Source organism: Haliaeetus albicilla, chromosome 2, assembly GCF_947461875.1.
Source record: "Haliaeetus albicilla chromosome 2, bHalAlb1.1, whole genome shotgun sequence".
Taxonomy (NCBI): domain Eukaryota; kingdom Metazoa; phylum Chordata; class Aves; order Accipitriformes; family Accipitridae; genus Haliaeetus; species Haliaeetus albicilla.
Window position 1 is genome coordinate 27,601,648 of NC_091484.1, and position 23,402 is coordinate 27,625,049.

Consider the following 23,402-nt stretch of genomic DNA (forward strand, 5'->3'; position numbering starts at 1 on the left):
AAGTCCATCCAGGTCAGGCACCTGTCAGGTGGCCACTGGCAAATATTAACCAAGCTACAACCAGCTCAGGCCAAGGCAATCCCAGACAAGTCCTGAGACCCTGTACTGTCAGAACAACACAAAGCCTGTGGCTGTTCCCTGGTAATGGCAAATATCATATGTCTGGGCTACAAGTTTACATTTTCTTAAAAAACTGATGGACAAATCAGAAAGGGTTAGAAAGATCTATATGAGTTTTGGAAATCACATCTGTTTGCCACAGTCTGTAGAACTTCCACTTATTTAGTTTATTCACATAAGCTTCTGGTGTGCATGATGAAGAAATTTTTGAGGTGGACTTTTTTTTGCTTTAGGTACAAAAGTGGTAATGAGATCTGAAAGCTCCAAGTTGAAGCTAAACAAAATCAGGCTTGAAATAAGATACATGCTTTTAACTGTGAAGAAAATTAACCACTAGGGAACAATTACCTGCAGATATAGAAGGCTTTCTATGTCTTGAAATAATTATGTGAAGATTGTCTTTAAAAAATAGGAAAGGAAAAGAGGAGAAGGTATCATTGATGAAGTATTCATGTGGTAAAACTTTTTATCTTCTGTAATGCAAGCTGCTTCAGCTAAGTGATCTTAATGGATTGTTCTGACCATAATCTATGGCAATCTTTTCTGTTTGGTTCCCACAGAATGACTTAATTTGCCTATAATTCTAAGACATATGTCTTGGAAAATTTAGCAAAAATGAAGTCCTCAATTAATAGCATCCCTGCTCAGGTTTTCAAAGGTCTAGATTTAAAACCTTAGAGGCAAAGAGAGAAGGGTATACAGCATGAGCATGTATATTCTAATATACTACTTGCTCTGGTAATCAGCCATTCACAGTTCTCACAATCTGCAAGATAAATGAAAGAATAATTGTGCAATGTGCAAAAGTGCCATGCCCTAAAAACTACTGATAGTAGGTAGGCTACTTTCCACCTTATTAAAAGTTTTCTTGTTTTATTCAAAAATCACATGAAGATATCTGTTTATATTCCTATAACAGACTCACATCAAATTTTTTTTCCATTGAATAGTATCATCAGTACATTCTAGCAGACAGTGTTTTATGTGACTATGAATTACACCACTATAGTTCAAAGGAATTAGAGCAAAAGGCCTGAATAATCAGAATGTGAGAGGAAAATAATGACCCAGAGGGTAAGTGGACTGCATAATCAGTATCTGTCAAAATACTTTGTGTCTTCTGAATACCAAGCTAGAAATGAACTATGAAAATGAACATAAGCCACCTCAAGTTGACATTTATATTTGAGCTCCTGTTTTATAATGTGATAGAGTACATGAGATGTTAAAAAAATAGATGCATAGCCTAGATGTAACAGTTTCTATATTTCTATTAACATGTCTTTTTATGCAGTATTTGTGGAATGTCATTGCAAGAATGATGACAAATATGTATCATGTAAAAGTTCTGACATATAACTACTCTGTCATTTTAATTTCTGCCACTCATTCTGGAGGCAAAAACATAATATCCTTTTTAGAAGTTCATTTTATAGTGTTTCTGGCCTTTCCTTCTAAAACCTTACTGACCCCAGCCTACCATTTGTCTGTAATATATTTACCATAGAATAAAAGTATTTAGAGTTCATTCCTACAGGAGCTGAAAATTGATAATGAATACTCTCTGACCACTGTTCATATAATCAAACTGGCAGTTAGAAGCACATTCAGCATGACAGAGAAAACAATTTGCAGCCCCTGCCAACAATCATCTACTCTTGAGGGAGACAGAAGTTGATCTAATGGGTCTTTCCAAAAAAGATTTCTTATCATCAAATATCAGCACCAGAGCTCCAAAGGGCTTTCTTCTTTGATACAGACCTCAGAATTTTTCCATGTGCTCTGCCCAATTAAAACTATAATAGGAACAACATGGACTTACAGAGTAGGCTATTTTAGACATGCATCAAATTACAACACATTTTATAAAGCAATTTGTTCCCTATTTTATAGCTTAAGAGTGGAGTAGATGGCCAGGACCAAGATTTGGCTTTGGGTTTTTTTCTCACTTAAAGAAACATAGTTATTGATCATATAGGAGTCACTGATGCAGAAAGCCCTTTTTCTTTGCCATGTACAACCCTCTACCTCTGCCCCAAGGATTTAGCTTGTGCTTAAACCATTTAAACAGCTATGTGGCTTATATGTCTGTCCACTTTAAAAATCTAGTTTCCTATTTTCAAAATCAATTTACTGTTCATCCTGACCTGAGACTTCTATAGCTACAATCCACTGTTATTTTCTATAGCAAAACCAGTAAACTCCATAACACAAGTAGCAGTCCTGCCTAGACAAGATAAAGCATTGTTCAAGCCTCTCAAACCATTTGGTAAGCATTGCTTACTGGTTCCAATTCTGCTTTTTATGCCTGAAAACACTTCACTTTAAAAAGTTCTACACATTCCTCAACTTCTTCACTACTAACTCTCTTTCTTTCTTTTCCTTTCTTTCTCTCATATTTTAGGTTAATAAATTATTTCAACAGACATAGACTTTTTTAAAAGTATTTCACATTACAGTGATTAGTAACTGTATTTTCCTTTACTGCTTGTACTTTGGTAGAATAAAATAAATGAGCCTATAGGTATACATCTGTTAGGTTTAAATAATACATGAAGGTGACTGGTAGTATTAAAAAAGGAGAAAGTGTATTTTTCAAGGACAAAATTTTGTGTGTTCAAATGTATTTCTAACATCAAACAGTAGCATTATACACTTATATCAAATCAGGAACTTCTTTCAAAACATAATTATACTGTTCAAAGACAACCACTGTGTACTTTTATGAGACAATACAATGCAACTATACTTTGCAGAGCACATTTCATACAAACTGCATTATGAAATGTACCACTGAGATAAATAATAGTTACACAGTCAAATAACAAACAATAGCAGAGAAGGAAAAACATTAAGTCATGAGAAATGGAGAAGAACATATTCTATAAAATTTGAAAAGAGGGTAGAGTCAATAAGGTAGATATAAAGGCATTTCTAGGAGGAAAAAACAATAAAACAAAGGCTTTCAGAACAGCTAAAGTAAGACTGCATAAATAAGACACATGAGGTTGCTACTATGTAAGCAGATGAAGGAGAGTGAGTTACAGTCAAAGAGAGAAAGTCATCATTTATTTTCTGCCGTTTTCTGAATAATTATCATATGGTCAGTGAAGCATTAATCACTTGGAACACACTGACAACCACAGATGTAATATTAAGTATGAAAAATTAGGATGGTAGGTCCAAATAAATGCTGTCAATACTAAACACACACACAAAAAAATGTGTCAGAGGGGGTTATTTGACTAAACATTGGAGTCGCCATCTTTTGATATTATGACTGATCTTGAGTGAAAACAAGAAGCCACCAGAGGAAAGTAAGCATGCTTAAAGACTTGCTACTGTTCCCAGAGGTCCTGAATCAAACAATCAGATGTTAATAAAAGATCAGAAATGATGGTCCCCTGAGCAATGCTTCAGGTCAGTAAATTTAATACAAAGGGCACAATACCATGCAGGAGAGATCTCATCATAGTGTTAGTATAAAATATAATTTAAAATGGTAACTAGACCTTCAGAGAAGGTGGAGGAGAAAGAAATATCAGTAAATTCGACAATGAACAGTGTTGGATCTGAGTCTGAGCAAGAAGTAATTTTGTTTATTGAGTTAATGATTTTGAGAAGGTCAGCTTGTGTAATAGCACTGAGTTAGTCTGTTGCTGGAGTTTAGTAAGCAACTGCAAAGGAACAGTCAGGCAGAACTAAGGTGTAGAGCACTGTAAAAACTGCAGAAACTCTGGTATTGGAAAGGCAGATCAATCGCTCCAGATATAAAAGAGAAAAAGAACAGATATTGCCTTTCATGTTAAAGTAGAAAAAAACATTTTAGGAGTTGGATTTCATCTTTCCCCCAGAATTCTCTGTAGCTTGGTATCCTTCCTTTCATAAAAAAAGTGAAAAGACAGGTGAAAACAGTAACTACCTTCACTAAACCTGACAATGAATTTCCAGCTTGGATTTGCAGAAGAGGAAGTTAATAGACAGGGTCTATCAAAGACTGTGCTCTGCATGTGTACAAACTGACTAGCAGCATCAGCTGTAAAATGTCTAGACAACTTTTCAACCTCACAAGCTTTAGGAATTTGATCTGAAAGGAGGTTGGGTCAGTAACATCCCTACACAGGAAGTAAACTTTTTAATTGAAAAATTAGAAGCCCTTAAAACCTGTGAGGCTGAGTGAAATGAGAATTTACAGTGCTATCTAGCACTGAGAGTTAGATAGCATTGAAGCTCTTTCCTTAAAATTATCTATCACGTTTCATGTTATTTGACTCATATCACATATGTGTCGATCTCTTTATTTAGGACTAATTTCTCGTTTGCCTGTTCATTAACTATCTGAAAATGAACAAAGAAAAGAAAATTTTGCATAGTATTTCAACATGGAAGTAAATCTTTCCTTCAGATGATAACTTCCCATATAATGCAATGAGAGCTATTTAATGATTTACACTTTGAAAACCAAAATATATTGTATTTCATGTAATGCACCAGTTCTGCTCAAAAAAAAAAAAAAAAAAAAGCAAAACACTTCCACTGCAATCACAGGATAGTAAGCACTAGTTAATCTGTCAATCACAGTTGAGCCAGTATTTCTCAACAGCATTTCACAATGTTGCCTTAGAAATGACTGCTATGTAAATCTGTAAGAGAATAAGGATGAACTGATATAAATCAACCAAATAAATCCTTCTACCAACTTGTTTGAATCAATCTTTGAACAATGATCTACAACAGCTCCTAGCATTGATTATATGAAATCCATACAGTGTCATACAGATTAATCACAACAATTGCAATGTTGTGACATGAAAAATTATAAGAAAGGACCTATGAAAACTGTTCTATTCTTTCCCCTAGATTTAATCAATTCTGATTGATAGAACAACTATTAGGTGCCAAAATAAAAAGTTGAAGCCAAATTAACCGCTGCCCTTTAAGAAGTCTGTCTTAACAATGAAAGGTATCACAATGACAGAAAAATAGAGATGCTATTGGCTGAATGTATGGCAACAAATAAATGCAACAAACGTACAAGTAACAATTATCTTTTCAAGAAATAAGAATCAAAGTTTTTTTCAAGGCACAAAAAATACCTCTATAGGTCTGAAGTCTATAATACCTTAGAGAAAATGTCTCCTTTTGTTATATCATGTCAGTTCAGTTTAAATTCTTGATCTAAGGGCCCTTGCAGGCAGTTGTAAAGGCTTTCAAATCCTAGGCACAATTACAAACACAAAATATTCTTCATGTTTAGGCCCTGAATTATACTATGGGTTTGAAATCTCTTCTTCTTTTCTTCCCCCCAGCAGAAAAATGTTGTATTTAATTGGCACTGGAACACTGAGTTTCTTATTCACCAGCACAGTTTCTAAAACAGGAATGTAAAAATTGATTGATTCTTCTGCTGAAAGAAACACCAAGATTGCTGCCAATGTAAAATGCATAGGCATCATATGTATGCTTTTCCTAGGAATCAGAAAGTAGACAGTCAGTATGATAGTGTGTCTCTCTCCCTTGCCCTAAACCTAACAACAAGCCATCTACGTAGGTTTCTTTGGCTTTCCTTCTGCTTTGGTTAGTTTACACTGATACAGCTTTTTTGAATAGATATACCAAATACGGCAAAATTGGGTATGTAGTTAGTGCAGGGTACCTACATTCAACAGAGTCCAACTTACAGCCTGTGGGCAGAAGCTGGCCTGTAAGATATTCTTTAGGGCTTCTACGTTTTCCTGAGAGAACAATTGTGGTGGGATGACCCTGGCTGGATGCCAGGTGTCCACCAAAGCCACTCTATCACTCCCCACCTCAGCTGGACAGGGGAGAGAAAATATAACGAAAGGCTCATGGGTCGAGAAAAGGACAGGGAGACTTCACTCACCAATTACCATCATGGGCAAAACAGACTCAACTTGCAGAAAATTAATGTAATTTATTACCAATCAAATTAGAGTAGGATAATGAGAAATAAACCCAAATCTTAAAACACATTCCCCCCATCCCTCCCTCTTTTTCCGGTTCAACTCCACTCCCAATTTTCTCTACCTTCTCCCCCTCAGCAGCACAGGGGGATGGGGAATGGGGGTTGCAGTCAGCTCATCACATGTTGTCTCTGCTGCTCCTTCCTCCTCAGGGGGAGGACTCCTCACTCTTCCCATGCTCCAGCATGGGGTCCCTCCCACAGGAGACAGTTCTCCATGAACTTCTCCAACGTGAGTCCTTCCCACGGACTGCAGTTCTTCACAATCTGTGCCAGCGTGGGTCCCTTCCATGGGCTGCAGTCCTTCAGGCACGGACTGCTCCAGCGTGGGTCCCCCGCGGGGTCACAAGTCCTGCCAGAAAACCTGCTCCGGCCTGGGGTCCTCTCTCCACAGATCCGCAGGTCCTGCCAGGACCCTGCTCCAGTGTGAGCTTCCCATGGGATCACAGTCTCCTTTGGGCATCCACCTGCTCCGGTGTGGGGTCCTCCACAGGCTGCAGGTGGATATCTGCTCCACCGTGGACCTCCATGGGCTGCAGTAAGACAGCCTGCCACCTCACCATGGTCTTCACCAGGGGCTGCAGGGGAATCTCCAGTCCAGTGCCTGGAGCACCACCAACCCCTCCTTCTTCACTGACCTTGGTGTCTGCAGGGCTGTTTCTATATATTCCCACTCCTCTCTCTGGCTGCAGTTTCCACTGCACAGGTGTTTTTTTTTCCCTTTCTTAAATATGTTATCACAGAGGCGCTGTCACCTTGGCCAGTGGTGAGTCCATCTTGGAGCCAACTGGCATTGCCTAGGTTGGACACAGGGGAAGCTTCTAGCAGCTTCTCACAGAAGCTACCCCTGTAGCCTCCCTGCTGCCAAAACCTTGCCACACAAATCCAATACAACAATTTCTTAGGCAACTAACAAAGGACAACCACATAGGCAATTAATAGAGCCTCACCAGGCAGACATTTCTGTCTGGATGCGTAAGTATTCCGAGACAGAATTGGAACCTGTTGCTCCCACTGCAATCAACTGAGAAGGAAAGGAGGAGCCTTGCATACTATGCTGCTTCCTCTGCTGCCAGTCTGAAAATTGATCACCAAACTGGTTCCCACCACAGGTATGGCTGAAGACTGCACTTGGGACCCTCACTTAAACAAATAAGCACATGGGGGGTATTCCAGAGGTGCAAAACGGGGTATTCCAGAGGTGCAAAACAACCACACTGGCTTTGGCTCCACTGAGAATCTTCTAATAAATAAGTCTCTTGTTTAGAGCTCTCACTATGTACATTATTTAATATAGTTTTATTTATGATAACATTTTTAAAAATGTCTAAATTACTCAGTCTCTCATAATAATATAATGGGCCATTTTGCTGGTTCTTCAAAATGTTATCCTAACTGGCTTAATTTTAGGGGTCTAATTCAACAGCACAAACCATATTCCTAATAAGCATGTTTTCACCATTTTTTCATTACTGTGATGTTTTATAAGTAGCTTCCACAGAACTTAATCTTCATAAAAATTATGAGTTTTATGTAACAGAAATTGCAAGAAATAAATGCAAGTGAAAATTTTGTTGCAAACATTCAAGTATAGGATTGATATAAAACCTCTGTTTCTGGGCAAAAAAATGTTATAGCTATGGCTATCAATGGCTATATGTAGATATACTTCACAGCCTAAAAAGTCTTAGAAACAGCAAATATCAAATACATTTATTCTACAGTTATAAGTGAGGGATTTTTCCAGTAAGCCTTCCTCTGAATTAACAGATCTTGTAAAAATATTTTTTTTTATTATTGTCTTTTGGGATCACTCAGATAAGACCCCTCCTTATGTTTACTTAATCTTTTTTCTATTATACCAGGAAAAATAGAACACATTTACGGCACAGATTAAGTATTTTCCTTCTGATGAAATCCAATCCTGTTCATATCTCTCTTAATCTAGATTTCTATTCATTTCATTTCTGTGCTCTCCTCCTTAAAAACAGCTAATATAATCTAATCTATTGGTGACATTTACAAGGAATGAATGAAGGCCTGTTTACTGAAATCTACAGGATTGTATTAGTCAGTTCATTTAAACTATCCTTCCAGGAAGGCATCAAGGATTAAGCAAGTAGCACCTGACATATATTCCTCCACGGAGTTTTATTCTTTCCAACTTCTCAGAAGAAATCTGGTTAGGTTTTAACTCAATTTCTCATCAAGAATTGCCACCTGCCTTTAATTTGATGCATGACAGAAATCTGCAGACTCACAAATACTAAAGTGGGTAATTATAATCATAAACTTCTTGTGCAATAGCTTTCAATCTATTCAACATAATGTAGAAAGCAAGGTTGACTTTACTGGAAAATAAGTTTGATCTGGAACTGGAGAGGCAGAGTTCAAAACCTTGTTCAACTTCAAAGGTTATGTGTCATCTTGGTCAACCACCATGTGACCCCAAAAGTATTTATGTGCCTACAGTGTAAGTTATTCAGAAAAACTCCATCTGGCTGCTTCACCATCTAATGCTTACATAAGAAGCAATGGAAAACCTGACCCTCTCTTCACTTAGCCTGCTGTCAAATCCTTCTGGGTCCACCAACTAATCATGTCGTGTGGCTAAGTACAGTGTTATTTATGCATTCTGTTGTTTGATAAAATACATAAGCACTGTTGGAAGCAGGGACTGTGTATTAAGTTCCCCCCTCATTACTACAGACATGTATGTTCTCATTTGAGATATTTCTAGGCCATAAATTTCCACCTATAATCTTCTCAATACCTTGCTCAGTATTTTGGCTGTGGTTAGTCCCACTCTTTGATGCTTATGTCTACACACTTATGCTACACAGAATTCAAGTACCTCCCTCATGACTGTGCATCCCATCCCCACAGGCAGAGCCACAAAGGTTAGTGAGCATTATCACATGTAAATCCTGTAAAGAATCTAGGCCTTAGTCTTTCTCTAGTTGCATTTCCTTAAAGGAAGATGTCATGATAAACACAACACAAATACCAGGATCCTCCGAATGTTAATATTGCTGGCTACAGAAAAGCATAAAACAGGTAAGGTGAATCTGTCCTGTTCAATGTGCTAGTAGCAGAAATGGATTTCATAGCATTTGTTTTATGATTAGGTGGTACTCTGTTGTTCTGCAAAAGAGCTGTGAAATCAGTATCTGGGAGAAATATGAGATTGAGCATGGAATAATACCTTTCTCAATGGATAGACAGTCATTTTTTGTAAGAGTCTGAACACTAGCAAAGGCTTACTACCAGCAGAAATTCAGAAACAACAACATAAGCATTTATTTTTGAGAAAAGGAAGCTGGAGAGATACAGAAACAGTATTAAGCCTAAAGCATATATCTAGGCATTATTATTATTATTACTACCGATTTCCAGTGATTTCATAGTTATCACTATTATCTTTTCCAAGCTTTAAAGAGCAACCTATAACTATTACAAGACTACTTCTAGTCTATTAGACTTATAACTCAATTTCTTTAGACTCTCACCAGTATGAATATTCTGCATGAGAGAGTTCAATACGCTAGTTTTAAAATTAGAATGATTCCTGAAAAAAAAAGAAAGCATGTAAATCCAGCAGGAACTCTACAGCAAGCCAATTTCTGCTAAAAGTCAAACCCCATTCATAAATAGCTAATAGTTCTTATTTGTAGCAGTGTTTTATGCAAGACAAACTACTTATTCTGGAGATATTATTGCTTGCCTGTATGAACAAGGGATGGACCCAACATTTTACTAAGACAGGTATTTGGTCAAAATTATTACTACAGAAAGCTATCACCAGATTATGAAATGGTTATTCTATGGTTTTAACAACACCTCTTTGTAACAGATCCAGCGGAAATTCTAGCAATCCAGCAGGATTGGCTGTGCTCCAGTTATAGATGCATATACTTCTAATGAGCTGGTTGAATTTACTCACAGCTTGATACCCAATTACAAATTCAGATCTGTAGTCTTAAAACTGGCCATAATCATAGTTGTACTGCACACAAAGAAATGTCTACAACTGTTTTGCTTCTAGTCTCTGAAAAATATTTAAAGCATATGTCATAACCACTTACTATAGCATTGCCGTACCTATCAAGTATTAGCATGCCTCTTAATTATAGCATATAATCAAATAAAAACAGATACAGAGACAGTCTATTTGTTTGGATTGTGATTATCCATTTTAACAGGAAAAAAAGAGTAGAAGGAATAATATTCGTATCTGAGAGATCCATATTTAATAAACATAAATGTAAGTGAGAAGATGATGAAATTTTAGTCTTATTTGAAGGCTAAAAGCAATAGTAGTAACATGAACAGTTCTTGAACCAATATCATGATTTTTCGCATTGGTTAAAAATTTAGTAAACTTTAAAGTTGAGATGACAATCCATTTTTGGGGGAATGATCATATAATGATAGCTTCATTAAGAACAGCACTGTTCATTCACAAGAAGGACAATCACATAAAAATAAGTAATCAGCATAATATATTATATTTTTCAGTTATGAACTGATGAGAAGCACTAAGTGATGAACAACTTGAGAGAGTCATCAAAGCAGTTTGGCTTCAAAACAGCTGAGTAACCAGGGAGTTACTGTTTCAACAGCGTTATTATGGGATCAGGTCAATATTTAGCATCTAGTCTTGCGAGAGCATAAATTTCATGTCCAAGGGAGAGCTTTGTGAATGTTTGCTCAGTGCTCACATCTTCCCCACAGGAGGATAAGAATAAAATAATAATTAAGCATGAAGGTAATACAAGCTGCACATTCAAGCAAGTCCCCTGAGTAAACTAATGCATTTAAGAGCAAACAAGAAACGAGTTTCCACACAAAGCTTTTGGTCATGACTTTCATAAATTATAGATTACTCCATTTGATTAAGCTGTTCCTCTACCAGTGATGTGGTAGCAGACAGCAAAAAAATCAGAGGTTCTGCCAAAACAGCTTGTAATGTTATTTAAATAAGAGTTTAAAAGTTTGTCACTGTTGATCAACTTTTCTTCAAATCCTTGCCCTACTAATCCTACCAGATTAGTAAACGTAGGTAGGTGTGTGCTTCTGTGACAGTAACCCCTCCTCTCTCATGTACTAAACATAAAAATCTCTAATGTGGAGCTCCAGGTATGTGCTTGGGCAATCCACTGACTCACAGTCATGCTGGCTGAAACAGGTCATCAGATTTGAAGCTGCAATGGTTAAAAAGTATAGTTTTCCAGCCATACCTAAGGGTGACTCAGGCAGGAGTTGTTAGGAATAAAGAAGCGTAAGTGGGTTTGATCGGCAGTCAATCTCAAAAGCCTCTGAATCAACTGGATGCTTTCCTGTGTCAGCTCAGGGTTTACAATTACCTATGATGAGTATGGAATGGGAATGTATGATCATGCACTTCTCCTTCCAGGCATGATAATTAAAAATTGTCTCCTTCTGTGGATAACTACCTAGAGACAGCTAGGAAGAACTGTTAGCTCTTGATGATACTGCTGAAATTACTGATGATGTTATTCAGATACAATACATTGTTTGTTTTTTTAAAATTAATAGAAGAAACTATGAAAACCTATCTCCTAGCACACACATGGTAATTACTTTGCAAAACTGGTGCAATGAGTGCAGAAAGCTGCCAGACTCTGTCTATTCAGTTAAAGAATATCAACATTTTGATGCAAGCTCAGTGTGACAGACAGCCCCTTGCATGTGTCCAAACATGGATCTGATGCATCAGCAGGCAGAGGGAGGCAGAGATGAATTCCCTGCCAGAAGGGCCCCCTATCCAGAGAGCTTATAGGAAAAAGACAGTCCTTAAGGAGCAAGAACTTCAAATTACATGGAATTTAGATGCTAGAAACTATGTTTTGAATTATAATTGAAAACAAACTGGTAGCCCGTGCATTTTAAGACCATGTGTTCCTCTTTGCAAAGGACCCCCAAAAAGGCAAACACATGTGGAAATAGCACATCCTGAAATAATTCACTATAGCTGTACTAATTGCATTCCCATGCTGTGGGGGATCACAGTACCAGAATGCAATCCTGTGAATTGGGCCCCACTAGTTAAAAAGGATGTTAAGGTATGTGAATGCGTCCAGAGATGGGCAAGAAAGCTGGTGAAGGGGCTGGAAGGCATGTCCTCTGAGGAGCAGCTGAGGACATGAGGTTTGTCTAGTTTGGAGAGAAGGAGGCTGAGGGTGACCTCACTGCTCTCGACAGCTTCCTGAGGAGGGGACGTGGAGAGGGAGGTGCTGATCTCTTCTCCCTGGTACCCAGTGCCAGGACGTGTGGGAATGGCTCAAAGATGCGTCCGTCAGGGGAGGTTTGGACTTGACATGAGGAAACATTTCTTTACCTAGAGGGTGGTCAAACCCTGGAACAGGCTTCCTGGAGAGGTGGTGGATGCCCCATGCCTGTCAGTCTTTAAAAGGCATTTGGGAAATGCCCTTAACAACATGCTTTAACTTTTGGTCAGCCCTGAAATGGTCAGGCAGTTGGACTAGATGGTCACTGTAGGTCTCTTCCAACTCAACTATTCTACTCCCATTCCATTCCATTCCATTCCTTGAACTCCCCATGAGTCAAGTAGCGATAAGACTGTTACTTCCCTGAACTGCCAGGGTTTTTCAGCTCCCAAAAGACTTTCAAGGACACAGATCACAAAGTTTACAAGTGGAAACAGGATTTTATTTTATTTTTCTGAATCTGTTTCAGAGCTGATTCTGTCAAACACTAACACAATGCACAGGTGTAGTCAGGAGCAGGCTGATGCATTCTTCAGTTTAGCTTGAAAAAACAACCCTTGTAGCCTGGCAAAGGACAGCCACAGAAAGTAGCAGCAGGAATACAGATCTGTTTCCTGAAGAGTGAGAACTTGAAGAATGAGCATCGGTACTGACCACACACAAAAGAAGAAGAAGGTGTCTGGTACCTTGGGGTATTTTCCAAACTATGACACATTGATGACAACCACACTTTTTGCCTTCCAAAACTTGCTTCGCCACTGTGCTTTGTGGCCAGCGATGCATGAAAAGCACTCTTGTGCCTGCCCTGTGCTTGTATTGCATGCAGGGAGATCTGGAAAGTGGCAGCTCCTGATGGGGCATCAAGCCTGGAGCCCTTCCAAGCACAGGCTGTTTTGCACAAGCAAGAACCCCTGGGGAAATGGAGCCAAGGGAAGAGCAGAGCTCGCTCCTGCTACAGACTGGCACTGGGCAAGAGAGCCCGAGAGCGCCAGGGCATGAGCGGTGCCTTGGAGGTGCAAGAGCAGCAGGCAAGGACCTACCGAAAGGGCCCAGAGGAGACCTGGCAAGGGGCTGTGCTCAGTGCTGCAGAGGAAGGCAAAAAACCCCCGGGGACACTTGCTAGACCACCGTGGGGGGAAAAAAAGCCTTCCTCCCCCCAGCTGCAGGGCACAAGAGGTCATCTTTGTGGTGCATGAGCAGCAGGCAGTAGCCTAGCCAAAATGGACTGGAGGAGCCCTGACAAGTGGTCATGCTCAATACTGCAGAGGAAGGCAAAAAACCCCCGGGGACCAGGGCCAATCTGCCCTGGGGGAAAATTCCTTCCTGACCCCAGCACTGGCGATCGGCTATTCCCTGAGCATGTGAGCAAGACCTGCCTCCTTGTCCCACAGGCTGCTCATGCCTCCCAGGAGATAGATGCCCAAGCCCTGTTCTCCCTCAACCTGGAGCCATCTTAGGGGCTTCTCAGAGTGGCCAAACACCCCAGGCCTGATCAACCTTGGGGGCAAAAATTCTTCCTGTGCCTTTGGGCCACCAGTGGGTGCTCCAAAGCACTGGGACCCCTGGCAACATCTCTGCATCCCATTTCTTACAGCTGCTGCCCCTGGCTCCACAGGTGATGAGGATGGTGAGCTCTGCAGTGCTCCTCAAGAAGGCATTCCCTTTGTCTGGCCATGGCTATCCAGCTGAAAAGGATTTCCATCTTTCAGATGAGCTTTGAACATGACCCTGCTGGAAGGTGGCCTTGCAGCAGAGAACCTCCAGCAGCCTTGTCCGATGTCTAGTCTTCCTCCCTCAGTCCCCACCAAGTAATTCCACCGGCTCCTCAAGGTCTTCCTCTCGGATGTCTTCGGGCTGTCCCCAGGCCATCTCTGGCAGCGGGGCACGGGAGACTGCCCCTTTTATACTGCCCCGGGGCATTGTGACTGCTGCACTGCCGGGTGGTGGCGCTGTGACACCGGGGTGATGGGGCCCCCCACGCACAGCCCCTCCGCCCAGCATCCTTCGGAGGAAGGCCTTTGGGGTGCTGGCCCCGGGGGCTGTCCCTGTGCCCAGGAGGCCCAGGGGGCTGTCCCTGCCCTTGGTGGCCATGCACTGGGCCAGCTGCTGGGTGTCCCTGACGCCTCCTCTGCCACCCGGCTCCCAAGGACAAACCTGGTGCTGTTACTCTTCTCTCAGGCCATGGCAGAAACCAACCCTGCAGCCCAGAGACCTCCTCTATTAGCTGTCAGGTTGTCCAGAACTCTGCTTTACATACTCCTCCTCAGAAATATACCTAAATGTTTAAAGTCTTAGCTTTTTTTTTTAGCAAGAACAAGTTTTTATAATGAACAAATAATCCACATGCTCTAGAAAATTATTTCAGTAGTATACATTTTTTATAACAGAAAGATGGATTAATATTTATTGAAGTTAAAATGAAAGATTTTTTTCCTCTCTGCAGAGTTTATTTAGGATCAAATACAAGACAAAGAACAACTGAGGATTTTGGAGATTTCAAAATGTCTGGGCATCCAGCTACAAGGTGATATATAACCCACACAGTTGCTTGTAAGAGTCTCATAAGAATGTTATTGACTATTATAACCTGAGTAATATAAGTTAAAGTGACTAAATAAAAAAAAAAAAAGCCTTGGCAAAGGCATAAGCATATAACAGTGTTCAAACCACCTGCATTTCAAACTATTCTAACTTGCTTAAACAGCTACTGATTACACTATTAAGTTATTTTACAGTCTGGGTCATTAGTCAGTCATACTGTTCCACACAGGGAAACTCACACGTTTTCCACCTTCTGTCCATGCAGTGCCACTCCATCCCTTGGTGCTGCCTTTTTTTTGTGGAAGCTTGCATGATTTAATCAGCATCGTTTTCTGGTTTTGGAGTTTTTAAGCTCCATCATCCAGACTCTAAGGTGATTACATTCCTTGCTGAAAACTATAGAAAAGAAAGTAAAGATCTTCTTTCTCTCACCCCTTCCATGGAAGAACACTTACATCCACTTCACGTTGGTTCCCTGCACATACTTCTGTTTCACATTCTGTAAATTAACACTTTTTAGCATTTAAGCAAGTAATATTTCCATTCACATATCTTCAGACAGAGTGCAATGGTGACAAATCCTGAAAAAAGTATTGTTTTTTTCCTCCTCAAGGTATTGCCTAGCTTTACTAACACAATTAATGCAATAAACATTGCATGAAATGACCCCCTTACTTACAATAGAAACTGTGCCCTTTCTCTTCTTTGTCCATTTCAAACTTGATTAATTATTTGTTTGCAAAGAATTATGACTAGTTGAATCATAATGAATGTCAAATATTATTTCCATGTGCATCTTACATTAAATTGTTTTAGAATGACTTAGTATGGGCATTTTTGTATTTTAACAACCACTGTTACATTGAAAAGAACTTGATTTTCCTTTACTGTAGAACTCAAGGACATGGTACAGCTCCAAATGACATAAGATTATGTCCCACTTGCAAGATCAGAAAGGGGTAGTGTGATCTTAGATAAAGAAGAATCAAATGAAAAATACTTTTCTGATGAGTGTTTATTATAAAGTCCATGCTATTATCGTCACCAAAACACATGAAATCCCTAAGTAAGGTTGATTTGAAGTGATAAAACCAGCTCATAACAATTCACTTGACTAGCCTGCAGGCCCGAAAGTTTATTTAAAAAATCTGCACTTGTGTTGCTGTCTTAGGGAGCTCCCTTCTAACCAATGACAGCTGGAAGATCCGGCCAATTTCTTGAGGATACCAGAGTGCTGCACAGACATCTTCAGTTGAGCAACTATTATTATATCAGTATCTTATCTCTAAAACAACATGTATTTTAATTCTCACTGGACCCACTCTTTGTTAAGTTTTGCAAGTTATCCAAATTCTTCCAGCTGCGTGCAAGGGAGGAAATTTGTGAACACATGGGAAAACCGAGTTCATTCAATTTGTTGGTGTTTTGCAAGACTCCTTTTCCCCTATTTTTTCAGTATTCCCCCTTTTTTTTAATGTGAGAGAATGGAGATTTTTTCATAGTAAAAAAAAATTATTGCAGAAAACTAAGATATACTATGAAGAGAAAGATAATTAAACCATTCCTATTTTGTGGCCAGCTCTGTAGAGTTTGTAACCTTCCAGCTGTCTACTGCTCTGTGTTAAGTAATATGGCAGTTGTCACACTCTGGTACACAGGGGACAAGTGCCACAGTATTAAAAAACACTGTCACAGTCATCTGAGTTATAATCTATGTCTACAAAGTCACCTTTCTGGACTGAGATGGATTATGAAGTAAATACAGTTGAATGTCTCTTGTTGAAAGGCAGCTTTTACCTCCATTTGCACATCAAAAGTTTGTATGGTTCCAAAGAGAAGTGAGGAGAGGGACAGGAGAGGGAGAAGGCACATGTAGGAGGTGGCTTCCAGCCATATGTCCAGGAACATCTGCAGGCTGAAGTCATGGTATGGTTTCAGCTCTTCCCCAGTCCTATTTTACTTCCTTTTGGTGAATCTGTCTTGGGAACAACTCAACGGTAAAGTAGGTTTTGCTTCCAGTCTGGACATTGGTATATCACTTGCTTCTTATGCAGAGTACTACAGGATGATGTCTGTCTTATTCCTCACTGTCTGCCTCACCACGGAACTGGCAGAGGGAGGGGGAGAACAGAGAGGAAGGCCAGACACTTAAAGTCCATGTAAGGAGACAGAAGTGAAGAATTTTAAGACTATTTGCACTGATGATTTTTAATTCCAAAGAAATTCTGTCTTGCTGTCAGTTACATTGTGGCCATTTTCATGCACCAATATGCTTACTGTGTTTTGTTATTTAAATGAATTATTTCAAATTTTGATTGGCAATCACACAGTATAGAGAATGTGGCTGTATGGGATTAAAGCCGAATGCTGGCACTCTGTTGTACAGAGTGTATCACCACAACAGGTGAGCAATAATCACCCAGAAAGATTCTGCTGCCCATATCTGATTACTTACATTAATTCTTTAATGTGAAATTATTATCAAAAATTGGTATCTAATTCATCTTGTGTTACAGAGGGAGTCACACAGCTTACACATTCATAAAATGCTAGAAGCAGCTACATGAAAATTCTTGGTACTACATTTTTTCCCCAATTCTGTCATTTCACCTCTTATGGTACACAGAGATTTTTGTTAAAATTGGCATATGTTTTGCATAATCTACAACGACAGATTGGACACTATATTTTGAAACCATGTTAGTATTTCCTCATTGTGATTTCTTGAGTAAAATCCATAATTCTGGCCACAACAAAGTCAGGCAAGCTTTAGAATTCTCTGAGACTGCTGGGATAAATTAGTTGTGAGTAATAATTCCTGTTCAATGTCCTGTGCTAAAATCCTGAAGTACAACTGTACCATCTGGACTGTAACAACAAGTTAGTTTGTTAATGATAAGTAAAGGAGGTGTACAGGGACCTGTGCTGTCACAAGCAGCACAGCACGTTGATCACTGTGACAACAATGCAACTTCCATTGCTAATACAGAGTTAATTTAAATACAGAAATAGGGATGATTATTTTTTCTCAGTATCATTTTAACTGCCTGTAATTAATATATATATGTACCTGCATGAAATTATATGCATTTATACTATTTGGTCACTGGTAAAAAGAGAATGAACCTTAGCTTTGGTCGTCCCTTTTAATAAGATCTCAGCTTGTAGTCTTTGCAATAGCAGAATGCTCATGTGAGGAGGGGAAGACTAAAAATAAAAAGACACTGGTTCAACATTTGTATCTCCCAAGTACAAGTGTAATACTCTAACACGACTATTCTTCTAATGCCTTAAAAAAATACTGGAACTAAATGCAGAAACTCTTTCCATATGGGGCAGGTATTTAGCTTTGCAGAACCTGGGGCTTTGGAAGCAGTTACCTCCAGGCAGGTGCAACATGAGAACACACCACCCTCGGTACCTTTTGTCATGTTCTTATAGAGAAAACTGTCCCGTCCTTACTATCTACTCTGGCTAACGATGAAAAATGCCACTGTTTACAACTTCATGCTTTTTTCCCCCAACCAAATGGCTAAAGGCTGCAGTAAGAATAATTCAATGCGACAGCTTATCTTTTTGCCCAGTGGGGGTCTTCACTGAAGTGTGGCTATGAAAGCAATTTCCATGTTGATGATGACCAAAGCCTTTATGATTCAGAGCCAAACAAGTTTAAAAAAGCAGGAGGATCCCAGTATCACAGCCACAAGTATCTTCCCATTTCAAAAGAAATGAAATTAAGCTAATATATAGCACACATGGTACGTGGATCCTTTAAAAGAAAGCCACATAAAAAATGTTATATATAGTGGCATATTGTAACAGAAGTGCTTGAAAACTCTTATTTGCAGATGTTAATAAGACAGCCATGAAAATCCAGTCAGATCTAAGGGTTGACATTATCACTTCTTACTCAAAGGGTTTGTTTTAAAGTACAAAGAAATAAACTCGATCATGGGAAAACAGCAAACTAGATTACATCTCAATCCTTAAAGAAACCCAAAACCAACCCTAAGAAAATTCTTTCGATACTATTCTAATTTCCTATGATTATACAATTGTTACTCTGCTTGCAACACAATCTTCCAGTGCTTAGAAAGCATAAATATAAGACTTATAGTTTTAATTTATAGAATGAGAATGATATCGGGGTCCAAGTTGGCAGAAGAGAGAAACAGACGGAGAATACGTTTTCTTATATAAAGAAAACATATATACATAAACATATAGAAAACAGTTATTTATATTAAAATATGAATACAAATATTACATATGTAAACTACATAAAATAAATCTCGTATAATATATATTAAATATGCACAGCATAATAATATTTTAATATAGTAAAAGGTATTTCATATAATATGTAGGCATATGGCATTATATTATGAAATATTTGAATATATAGTATTATATGTTGTAAAAAGAAATACTTTATAAATAGTAACTTCTATATGAAGTTCTCTTCAAAAGTAAGCTGCTTGACATAGAAGAAGCTTTAAGTCCTATTTTTCAAAAATGCATTGTAAAGCTCTGAGTCTAATTAACTTACATTTTAAGTTAATTGTAATTACATTGTAACGCATTGCAAAAGCCTAATTCTGATTAACTTCACTATGATGATGGAGTTATTTCTAATAGACACCAGCATAAGTGGGATCAATACAAACTGTCACATAAGCTCAGATTTATCCACTGGGGAAAAAGCAGAGACTTAATTAGATGTATCTTCACATCCTTTCTTCCAAGTCAGTTTACATTTCCAAAAACAAATAATCAAAATAAAACTAAGCAAGTCAAACTACCAAATACTAACCACAGGAGGCCTTTCTAATTTCAGTTGTATGTGAGGAGATAGAGCAAACTTGTTCCCTGTAACAGCAACTCTTCACTTCCTCTTCAGTCTTCAACAGGTCCATGAGAAGCAGCAATAAGTGGCCTGACATACCACAACAACTCACTGGTACACCACAAAGCATGCACCTGAACACTGACATTACTAAAATGGCATACTGGGTCTCACTGGATTGAAGTTACTAAGTTAATCTTCTTCATAGCAGCCCATACGGTGCCATGCCTCCCAGTCGTGGCTAAACAGTGCTGGTAACACTCCACTGCCTTGGCTGCTGCTGAATGGGGCTTGCACAGCATCAAGGCTTTCTCTCCACACCCTCCCCCATAAAGGCCAGGAGGATGGGGGTGGGCAAGAGGTTAGGAGAGGATAAAGCTGGACAGCTGACTCAAACTGACCATATGAATATCCCATACTATACAATGTTACGCTCAGCCACAAAAACAGGGGGAATGGAGGAGGAAGGGGAGATGTTTAGAGTTCTGGAGTTTCTCTTCCCAAATATCCATCACACATGCTGAGCCCCTGCTTCCCAGGAAGCAGCTGGACATCTGCCTGCTGATGCAAAGTAGTGAATTAATTCCTCTTTTTGCTTTGCTTGCATGTGCTTTTGCTTTTCTTACTAAACTGCCATTCTTATTAAACTGCCATCTTAATCCACGAGTCTTTTCACCTTCCTTCTATTTTTCTCCCCATATCCCAGGAGAAGGGAGTGAGCAAAAGGTAGTGTGGGTGTTTGGCTGCTGTCCATGGTCAACCCACCACAACTTCTTCCGTGCAAACTGATGTCGACATTTCAGGAAGAGAAGGCATTTTGCAAGACCAAAGCAGTATGCCATATTTCATTTTTTAACAGTAGCATTTATCTCTGAGATTCCCTTAACTTACAGTAGGAAATTAAAAGTACATGCATTTCTTTACCATAACTACGCAGATCTCTGCTGATGATATCCAGAGTCACTCAACCTGCGGCATCTCCATCCTTGGAGTTACTCAGAACACAACTGGACATGGCCCTGAGCAACCTGACATAGCTGACAAGTTGGCCCTGTGTTGAGCAGGGCTTGGACCATATGAACTCCAGCGGTTGCTTGTTACCTGAATTATTTTAGGGTTCTATGACCTTGTAATCTTTGCTTCTTTCAAAGCAGAATTCTAAAAAGCCATTTTCAGCTCCCCAGAAGACTTGCAATGGGTTTAATATGTAGATAATTTTCATGATAAGCCAAGTTGCCTGCATTCAGGAGTTGGGCTACTTGCTCTTTCTTTCCCTGCCTTTCGTAGTATTTTCTTTTTTGCCAATGAAGAAGAAACTATTAATCAGGAGCAACAGAAATTAACACAGGTAAATGGTTGAAAAGCTAGGTCTCACAGCAAAAGCCTGCCATAATTCTGAATTACTCTTCTCAGTTTGGAAAAAAACCCCAAACCACTAAGCATTATTTTAATAAAGTTTGAGCATTTATTACATGCACAGTTGTGCAAGCATGTGGACCTATATTAGTTCTCTGAGGAATTCAGTGAAGCCAGAAGGCACTGAAGCCAGGAAGCACAACTTCTAGTTGCAAAAAGATCTCCTAACAGTCATCTAAGAAACATACAAAATGTGTGACTTTTTGGGAGAGTTCTCTCTATTCAAGGCAGCCATATTATTGATGCGTGGACTGAATTTGATTTACGAGAGCTTTTCACCTCCTCCTCTGCCTGAAAGTGGGGAGACTGGTGATATGCTTTCCACTGCACCCTGCACAATCTACAACTTAAAGCCATCACCTCCATCATCTAAGCATGGTTCCCACTGTTAAAAAGGTAGGACTGCCTTGATGTGATCACTGGTAGTGTCAGAGCCACATTTTCTGTATCACTGTATATTTTCAGAATATGCAGGACATGTATCAGCGTACCAGAGTATCAGTGATGTCTGCAACTTACCTGTCTATAATGGCACACATGTCAATGGTGACATTGGCAAAACTTCCCAGCTGGCCTTGCTCCACCGCATGCAAATCCACCAGCTGATCATCCACGTGAATAAACTGCATGCATCCTTGAAATGAATGCTGAAATAGCGAGTGATCTGAGTCATTCATCTGTATAGGAAACCCTGTAGAGCAGCAGAGTAAAGAGGATTATTAAATTCATATACTATTACTCAAGCCAGTATTTTTTCACAGGAAAATACATTTTTTCTAGACAGGGGAAGAAAAAGGCAAGGTGGGAAGGAAATATTGTACAGTTATTAGATTACATTGCAATGTTATTGATTTAAGTCATTGGCAACTACCTGCAAGAATCCGTACAGATGATGATTCTTTCATTAATTTTTGTCTACAGGATGGAAGTCTTCTGCTACCCTTCTCATCCCCCAGACCTCTATTGCTGTTTCTCATTACTTCTCTCTTCATACAGAGATTAAGGGAATAGGAAAAGACTTCATCTCCTTGCTATATTTTAGGAATCACATTCCCATTTCTCAGATTTTTCTGAGAAAAACATATTCCATGTATTCCATGAAGTGAATTTCCAGTTCAGCTTTCTCTAGAACTAGGCTTCACAGGCAATGAATACTTGTGCTGGAAACTTTCTGCAAACTTAAAACTAGCCCTAAAATCTAACGTCCTGGCCCACTTCTGAGGAATCTGAGGACATTCTGTAGTATTTTCATTTTTGCTCTGAATACATTCATTTGCCTGTCTTTCTGAAGGTGGTTTGGAAGAGATAAGAATGAATTAGTGTCTTGACTCGGGCTAAAAGGCAGGGAGACAGAGGATGTTTGCATGTAATTGTTTAACTGAATGCCCTTCAGAAGTGAATGTCTCAATTTACTTGAGAAAAATGTCCTTGATAAGACAGTGGAGAGCCTCATTCACTCCTTATAAACTTTTAACAATGAACTCCCTGAAAAAGCATCAAGAAAATAATTTAGACAGCATCTGTTTAAGATGACAGCAGGAAGGAAGAGAGGGGGGCTAACAACAGTTTAACGGTAAAGAAGGTAAAAAATCTGAAAAATGCATAATGATTTTGCAGATTTCAGCTAGGGAGATGACTAGCCACACAGTTCTTGATTGACAAGGGTAAAAAAATCACACACATTTGTTTTGGTAGCTAAGACAGTTTATACAGTTCCCATTCCTTCTCCCACTTTTCTGTCCAACTTCCCAATCCCCAATGCCTTACTGCCTTCTTCAATAGCATGGAAACAGCTATTTGTGGAGACAGAAGAGTAACAGATTATCAAACCAATATTGTTTGAGCAGCAGTAGGAAAAAGGAATGAATGTAATTTTAAATTCTGTTCCTGAATACAGTTTATTGTGTGCCACACAAATAGTTGGATTGGCTAAAAGAGAGGGCAATGAATAGAGGGCAGAAACAAGCAACTGGGGCTTGAGGACAGATCCTACTTCATGCGGCACCTGTTACTAAAAAAACCCAGATACACATAAGTCTTCCCCAAAATACAATTAAGACCCATTTTAGCTGAAGGGCTTTGCCAGAACATTCATATGACCAGTAATGTTTTTTAAAATTTTCTAAACCAGGCTTGCCCATCAGCTAAAATTACTGCTGGTAGCTCCTAAATTTCCCTGACTCACTTCAGTAAGCACTCACTTCAGAGTTCACTGATGGCATCACAGAATTAATCAGGGATGTTA

At 39.2% G+C, this 23,402-nt stretch overlaps 1 protein-coding gene across 3 annotated transcripts in view; it reads right to left on the reverse strand.

Annotated features, from left to right (window-relative positions):
• CNTNAP2 (contactin associated protein 2) overlaps window positions 1–23,402 on the reverse strand; it is a 1,232,776-nt gene that overhangs the window by 464,713 nt on the left and 744,661 nt on the right. For all 3 annotated transcript variants that reach the window (XM_069811947.1, XM_069811956.1, XM_069811963.1), the window contains one exon: window positions 21,677–21,848. In XM_069811947.1, coding sequence (XP_069668048.1) covers window positions 21,677–21,848 — 172 coding nt within the window. The remainder of the gene's footprint in view (window positions 1–21,676; window positions 21,849–23,402) is intronic.